At 57.7% G+C, this 7,488-nt stretch overlaps 4 protein-coding genes across 4 annotated transcripts; 2 read left to right on the plus strand and 2 right to left on the minus strand.

The window, feature by feature from the left end:
- Positions 1 to 122: 122 nt before the first annotated feature.
- Positions 123 to 983, minus strand: N656DRAFT_75674 (uncharacterized protein). The gene has a single exon (XM_064813126.1). The coding sequence runs from the start codon at positions 806 to 808 to the stop codon at positions 590 to 592; it is 219 nt and encodes a 72-aa protein (XP_064670360.1). The 5' UTR covers positions 809 to 983; the 3' UTR covers positions 123 to 589.
- On the plus strand, positions 127 to 831 carry N656DRAFT_779023 (uncharacterized protein). The gene is made up of 2 exons (XM_064815113.1): positions 127 to 243; positions 299 to 831. The coding sequence occupies exons 1-2, from the start codon at positions 238 to 240 to the stop codon at positions 482 to 484; spliced, it is 192 nt and encodes a 63-aa protein (XP_064670361.1). The 5' UTR covers positions 127 to 237; the 3' UTR covers positions 485 to 831.
- Positions 984 to 1,398: 415 nt separating the features above from the next.
- N656DRAFT_752870 (glycoside hydrolase family 3 protein) lies at positions 1,399 to 4,145 on the plus strand (the record flags this gene model as incomplete). Its single annotated transcript, XM_064813045.1, has 2 exons — positions 1,399 to 2,008; positions 2,057 to 4,145. The coding sequence occupies exons 1-2, from the start codon at positions 1,812 to 1,814 to the stop codon at positions 4,143 to 4,145; spliced, it is 2,286 nt and encodes a 761-aa protein (XP_064670362.1). The 5' UTR covers positions 1,399 to 1,811.
- A 2-nt stretch (positions 4,146 to 4,147) lies between these two features.
- Positions 4,148 to 6,216, minus strand: N656DRAFT_752871 (uncharacterized protein; the record flags this gene model as incomplete). Its single annotated transcript, XM_064813046.1, has 3 exons — positions 4,148 to 4,894; positions 5,096 to 5,354; positions 5,463 to 6,216. The coding sequence occupies 3 exons, from the start codon at positions 6,214 to 6,216 to the stop codon at positions 4,375 to 4,377; spliced, it is 1,533 nt and encodes a 510-aa protein (XP_064670363.1). The 3' UTR covers positions 4,148 to 4,374.
- Between the last annotated feature and the right edge of the window lie 1,272 nt (positions 6,217 to 7,488).

A 7,488-nucleotide genomic window follows, 5' to 3' on the forward strand; every position in this document is an offset into this window, starting at 1 on the left:
ATCCGCCCACGAAGTTAAATAGCTCATGGCCAGCTCGTCCTGGATGCGTGGATCTGCGAAACAACAACACCGAGCGAAGCACAAAACTCAAGAACCCGCGTCCGGAGGGCTATTGCCAGCGGCCAAGTAACCATTAGGCTACGCCTTTGGGAGGCAATATCCAGCACTGACGGAAGAAGGCACAGCGAGTAGCGTGCATCTTCGTACGTCCCGTGTCCGTCGTGGGGGGATCCCAAGATGACTGTATGCTGCCTTGCAAACCCGAGGTGACGGTGTCCCGAGCTAATCTGTCCCCAAGTTCCGAGACGGCGACGTTGTTCGCATCCGCGGCTCATCCGTGGTCTACAAGGTGGTCGCGGTGAACGGCAGTCTGGTCACCATCCTGGTTTCGAATCCGCAGCCCGACGGCCAATACCTCCCTTTCACCTCGACGTCGATACAGACAGTTGACGAATCCAAGCTTGAGAAGGCAGACGAGTATTGACCTGGCGGCAACTGCATGGTTCATGGGCATTGCTTTTTCTCTTGCTGCATTTCTTTTTCTCTTGCTGCATTTCTTTTTCTCTTGCTGCATTTCTTTTTCTAGAGTCTAAGGTCTAGAACTTGGCGGTGCTGAGAGATTATCCTGGCATGAGGATTCTGGTTCGTTGTTGACTGCGGCGCTGGAGGATCGCTTTCGCTTCTCGAAGTCGTGGACTCGACAGTTCTTCGGGTCCGCCGGAGTCCCGGGCTTGCATCGGCAAGATTCGCGTCTTGCCTTAGCTAGAGGAGGGCGTGTACCTAACCAAACCCTGCTGCATAACATCATATCTATACCAATAGAAGCCTGTTAGGAAGCCCTGCTTTCCCCGCGTTCATGCTGCAGCCACAAACCCACGGTAAACAGGCGAGCACATGGCAAGGCTTGGTTGGGCTGGGACCGACAGGGTGACACAGCAGTAACCCTCAGGACTCAGAGCCAAAGTCTCAGACCAGGAAACTGTTGTCGGGAAACAGGCCCGGTTCTGTGATGGCGAATGGACCACGGCGTCTGCCTCGCAACCCTCGCGCCTTTGATGGACCGAGGCCCTGGACGAAGGGACGGGAAAACCCGATGTCAACTTGGGACATGTTGAGTCACGAAACTTGGCCCTCGCTCGCCTGCAGATGACGATCTAGATGAGGAAAGAGCTAACAGATGCATATGTGGGCTTCGAAAGTTCATGGAAGGCAGGCTCCGCCAATAAGCAACTACCTCATGGAGAGTATCCGACTCAGACCACTAAGGCAACGTTGGGTGCTCCTGCAGCAATGGCGGCTGAATCCAAGTTATCCAACAGCGCTCTTTCCGGCTGCTATCAAATACCCGACTTCTGTAGGAAAACGGGCAAGTCACGACCCTGGCGGCAGTCGGTCTCAGTTTTGGCGGCCACAAACATGAATTCATAACCGGCAATTTGCGCCCTCCGCTTTCTGTTCTTCGCATTCTCTGATTCTCTGAGAAGAGCGTACATGACGGATATTAGTCAATGTCCTGTCACCCGTTTCTTTGCTTGGCCATGCTCCCTGAGAGAACAGGCACGACGGTGAGGCCGTAGGAGGCATGCTCCTCCCCGATTATGACCCTCGCTGCCACGCTGCCGGGAGCGGGGTTCAATTTACGACGGAGGAATTCTAAATGTGAACTCGAATCCCACTTTGACAATGCTGGCAATGACTCCTTATGGTTTCCTTATGCGGGGACTCAAAATCGGTCAAAATGCCAGGTGGGAGCCCCTCAACCTATTCGACGCGCTTGAACACACCGCGGCGCGCCCGTCGTTCGTATCGCCATGGCTTCCCTGCGCAGCGTCGCGTTGACCTTTGTTGCTATTGTCGCCCCAGTGATGGGCGGTGTCACCTATCCCGACTGCGCAAATGGCCCCCTTAGGTCGAACCTGGTCTGCGACACCTCAGCAGCCCCTGAGGCCCGAGCCGCCGCCTTGGTGGGAGCCATGAACAACAATGAGAAGCTCGCCAATCTCATCAAGTGAGCGTTGGCCATCTTCCCCATTGCGCAGAAACTAATAATCCCCAGCAATTCCCCGGGAGTCTCCAGACTCGGCCTCAGTCCGTACCAATGGTGGAACGAAGCTCTCCACGGGGTTGCCCACAACCGCGGCATCACCTGGGGAGGGCAATTCAGTGCAGCCACGCAATTCCCACAAGCAATCACTACCGGAGCGGCATTCGATGATGCACTGATCGAGCGTATGGGTGTGGTCATCAGCACAGAGGCACGCGCGTTTGCGAACAATGGGCGGGCCCATCTAGATTTTTGGACGCCGAATGTCAATCCCTTCCGCGACCCGCGCTGGGGGCGGGGACACGAGACGCCCGGCGAAGATGCCTTCAGAAACAAGAAGTGGGCGGAGGCTTTCATCAAGGGAATGCAGGGGACAGGACCTACTCATCGTGTCATCGCCACTTGCAAGCATTATGCCGCGTATGACCTCGAGAATTCGGGCAGCACTACGCGGTTTAACTTCAACGCGAAAGTGTCGACCCAGGATCTGGCTGAGTACTATCTGCCTCCTTTCCAGCAATGCGCCAGGGACTCCAAGGTGGGCTCTATCATGTGCAGTTACAATGCTGTCAACGGCGTCCCTGCCTGCGCAAGCTCCTACTTGATGGACACAATCCTCCGGAAGCATTGGAACTGGACCGACCAGAACCAGTACATTGTCAGCGACTGTGATGCTGTTTACTATCTCGGCAACGCCAACGGAGGCCACCGGTACAAGTCCAGCTATGCAGCGGCGATAGGGGCAGCGCTGGAGGCAGGATGCGACAATATGTGCTGGGCAACAAGCGGCACGACGCCGGACGCCGCCTCTGCCTTCAACTCCAGGCACTTTAGTCAGGCTACTCTGGACAAGGCAATGCTGCGCCAAATGCAGGGGCTGGTGAGGGCAGGGTACTTCGATGGGCCCAACAGTTTGTATCGCAACCTTGGCGCTGCAGACGTCAACACCAACATAGCCCGGGACCTTGCGCTCAAGGCGGCAGAGGAGGGTATTGTACTGCTCAAGAATGATGGTGTCCTCCCCGTCTCGCTGAACGGCTCTAACTCGCAGGTTGCTATGATCGGCTTCTGGGCGAACACAGCTGACAAGATGCTGGGTGGGTATAGTGGAAGCCCGCCGTTCAAGCATGATCCGGTGACAGCGGCCAGATCCATGGGCATCACAGTCAACTATGTCAACGGCCCGCTCACACAATCAAGCGCAGACACGTCAGCGGCAGTTAGCGCGGCCCAGAAATCCAGCGTGATCATTTTCTTTGGCGGTATTGACAACACGGTGGAGAAGGAAAGCCAGGATCGCACATCCATCTCGTGGCCTTCTGGGCAGCTGAGCATGATCCAGAGGCTTGCCGGCCTTGGCAAGCCAGTCATTGTCGTCAGGATGGGGACGCACGTTGACGATACGCCCCTTCTCAGCGTCTCGAACGTGAAGGCCATCCTCTGGGCGGGTTATCCAGGCCAAGACGGCGGCACGGCTGTCATGAACATCATCACTGGAAAGACCAGCCCAGCCGGAAGACTGCCTGTCACGGTGTACCCGTCAGCATACACTAACCAAGCCCCGTACACCAATATGGCGCTCCGGCCTTCGGGCTCGTACCCTGGACGGACGTACCGCTGGTACAGGAACACTGTCTTTCCCTTCGGACATGGGTTGCACTACACAACCTTTCATGTTGCGGTCGACGACTCCTTTCCCAAGACCTTCTCGATTGCAGATTTGCTCGCCTCCTGCAAGGGTGCCGCGTACTACCTTGACCTCTGCCCCTTCCCTTCCGTGCCAATCACTGTGGCCAACACCGGCTCGCGGGCATCCGACTACGTCGCCTTGGGGTTCCTTGCTGGAGAATACGGTCCTGGGCCTTACCCAATCAAGACGCTTGCGACTTACAAGCGCCTGTTTGATGTCCAGCCTGGTCAAACGCAGACTACACAGCTAGAGTGGAAGCTGGAAAGTCTAGCAAGGGTAGACCAGGATGGCAACAGGGTGCTATACCCAGGGACGTACACGCTGCAGTTGGACCAACCGATGATTGCGAACGTTACCTTTACACTTACGGGGGAGGAAACTGTGTTGGACAAGTGGCCACAGCCAAGTTGAGTGGGATTAAAAGCAAATGTCTTGACTATTCCATCTAGGGTAGTTGACTGGGGTATACTTGTACAGTGGGGTATACTTGTACAAGACAAACGATTATCACAACTCGAAACATCCTCCCCTTAATCCTTAGCTGTGCCTTATTGCACAGTCAAGCAACAAATGAATAAACTCTGAAAGCCAACCATACTCCGTACGCCAAATCACATCGAACCTTGCCACAACCTAGGAATCACCAGGCAGCGGAGCGTGCTGGGCTGGGAAGAGTCGGGCTGATGCTCCTCCGATCCCGATCCCTGCCGTAGCCGCTCCGGGGCGTCCGTGGCGTCCGCGACGTTCTCGGCCTTCGAACCGCTCCCTCAATCACATCCCGGTACTTCTTCTGGCGCAACTCCCGCAGGCTGCTGGCCTCATCGGTCCAGAAGATGGGCTCGTCAGCCCACTTGGCGGCGGCCGGCACCAGCACGACAACATGCACCTCCCTGCCCGTATGGCGCTTGCCCTCGGGCCAGTCCCTCAGCACGACAGCCCTAAACCGCTCACAGTCCTCCGTCTCGACTTTGTCGTCCGATATCGCACCCGCAGACGCCACTTCCACGATGGATCGGCTCGCGTGTAGTAAAGCTAGGAATTGTGGGATTGTTGCTACTACGCCGTCGCAATCCGCTTCTCCTCTGTGATCACGGCCTCCTCGCAACGAACTCCGCTCCCGCGCCCTGCGCGCGTGTCCCGTGCTCCTGGCAGTGGTGCTGCTGCGGCGGCTGTTGCGTCGGCCCAAGACAGCGTCCACGTCCTCGTCGAGTGCGAATCGAACACCGGTCGCGGTAGCCGGGCCCCGCCCGCGGGTAGTACCAGTAGTTCTTCTAGCGGAGGTCGTGTACACAGGACCGTAATACCCCCCGTCGACCCTTTCACGGGCGGTATGCGGCCGGCGGCTCTCCACGCCGTCATACTCATCCTCATCATCATACCCATCCAGATCGTCCAGCAATCGTGCGTACCGCGGCTCGCTTCCATACCTCGCGCCCCAGCGGAACCGGTTTTCAGCCATGTCGTGCTTGAGCACCAGCTTGCGCACCCCCTGGTCCGTGCGCATGTTGACCAGCACCTGCCGCGGCACGTCCTCCATGGCTGCCACGGGCCGCAGGGACATGGCGCAGCCTACTCGTCGCGGGGTTCGTCGGTTGCTGCTGAGCGGCAGGGCCATGTCGGCTGCCTTGAGGGAGCCCCGGCGGCGGTGCGCGAGGGAAGAGACCCCTCCGGGAGGGGATGGAGAGCGCGATGGGGAAGGTGAGGGACTGAGGAAGACGTCGCGGTCACGGTTGCGGAAGAGGTCCGCCTCGAATAGTGTGATCGTGCCACGGGGACTGTCGGCTGACCAGGTGAGCACTGTGACGTGGTTGTCGCCGCTGCCCGTGAACTTGGCCGTGTCGAAGAGTTCGGACTCGAGCCGGTCCAGTTCGCGGGCTGTCGGGTTAGGGTAGAGCGCTGCGGCGGGAAAGGGACGTAGGATGCTGCGCTCGGCGTGCGCGAGGAAGTCGCTGAGCTGCTGCGCCGTGTGGAGTCTGTTGATGAGCGGGCGTGCAAGCCGGCCGACGCCCTTGACTTTGGCCGACTCGATGTGGTCAAGAGCGTGGATCAGCTCCTCCCGCGGGCTCTGGATCGTGTGGTTCCGGAGGGTGATTGGGAAGGGGTGGAACTCGGCCCAGCTGAGGAAGGGCTTTTCTGGTCTTGTCGTGGCTAACGGAGGTGTTGGGCATGGAGGGGGAATCACTTCCCGGAAGAAGTCCGGCGTTGGCGGCATCGGCGGCGTTGGCGGGAGTTCAGGTGTTGGTGGATGCTCCGCGCGCTGGTTTCTAACACCACGCTCGGCATCGTTTCTTGAGGGTTCGTTGGGAATTAGATAAGTGTTGCCAGTTCCGTACCTGAGATCGAGCTTGCCGAGAGTCTCGTGGTACAAGGCGTCGGTCGACATGTGCGAGTACGCGTCGGAGGCGCGGCGCGGACCCCATAGTCTGGCAGCGACTAGCTCCTTTGCATTTGCATCACCACGCGAGCTGTAATAATCCGACATGCTGTCCGTACCCCGAATTCGGTCTTGGCTCGGTGGTGGGCTTCTCAGCAGTGAGACTTGCGAAGAGTAGTCTGATGGAGTTCGGCTTGACCAAGTAGAGGTTAAGTCTTGACTGGTTGAGCCTTCCGAGATGTCTGCCGGTGATGGGGATGTTTCGAATCTGAGTGTGAATGGCTGTCTCTGCGGGGTGGGGGCGAGAGGAGGTTGTTCGCCGACCGCGGTTTGCGAATCGACTTGGTTCGTGCGGTGGTCCGCCATTGTTTGGCGCAATTGCATACTGCAGTGAGAATGGTGTTCTGTGGAGGAGGTGCTTATGATGGCCACAGAGCAGAGGTAATTGCATTCCGGGTATCGACAGCGGCCCTGCCTCTTATAAACTCGGCCTTTGGCGCCGGACCTGGGCCGTCTCGGGGCATGTTGGAGGACGTTACTGGGCCGGCGGTCCAGCGTGGGTTATCCGAACTCCAAAGGCTCCCCCAGTTGAGGTGGTTGGCCGGTTGTTGGTGGGCCGTCGGCGCATCGCCGGCGCTTGCGGCGTTGGGTGGCCGGCGTCAGGGGCCGGCGTCAGGGATCCGTTCTCGCGCAGATCAATTCGACGAACCGGCCCGTAAGCCCGGCCCAGATTGACAGACAGTTTCAGGTGTTACCGAGCGATTCCTGGCACACTTGTTCGACCAAGGGGCTCCTGTTGGTAAAACTAATGGCCAATAGCTTTTTGTTCCCGAACATGTGCTCGCATATGTCGGTAATTGCGGCTTGCATAAACTCAAAGTCCCGTGATGCGCAGCCGCGCTGTTCGACCTGTTATCCCTTGGTGCTTTAAAAAATCATGGGCGTCAATCAACGCGAGATGGCGAACTCGCCTCATATCTGTTGGCCTGAGAACATGCGATGATGGACAATTTCCCTATTGCAAGGCCATCTTGTCGATTCAGCGCTTCGCTCTGGGTCGCTGTCATCTCGCGCTTTAGCGCCTGGAGGTGAGAGGAATTTTAGTTGTTTTTGGAGCTGAAAGTTGGTTGAGAGTTTGAGACGGTTTTGAGACATCAGCACTGCCATGAAACCACGTGACCTCGCTCGCACAGTGCGGATTGGCGGTAGGGATGGGAAATTTCAAGGAGGGCCTTGAATTTCATTCACAGCTTCAGGCTAACCAGATTGGGAAGGCGGTAAGGCGCCGGGTTAGGGTTATACACAGGCACTCTTGCCCAACAACACTCTTTCCAATGCTCCTCGGGCTCTCTTAGTCTCCCAGACCCCTATTAAGAGTGG

The sequence above is a fragment of the Canariomyces notabilis genome, assembly GCF_033297395.1.
Source record: "Canariomyces notabilis strain CBS 508.74 unplaced genomic scaffold N656scaffold_10, whole genome shotgun sequence".
Classification (NCBI taxonomy): Eukaryota; Fungi; Ascomycota; class Sordariomycetes; order Sordariales; family Chaetomiaceae; genus Canariomyces; species Canariomyces notabilis.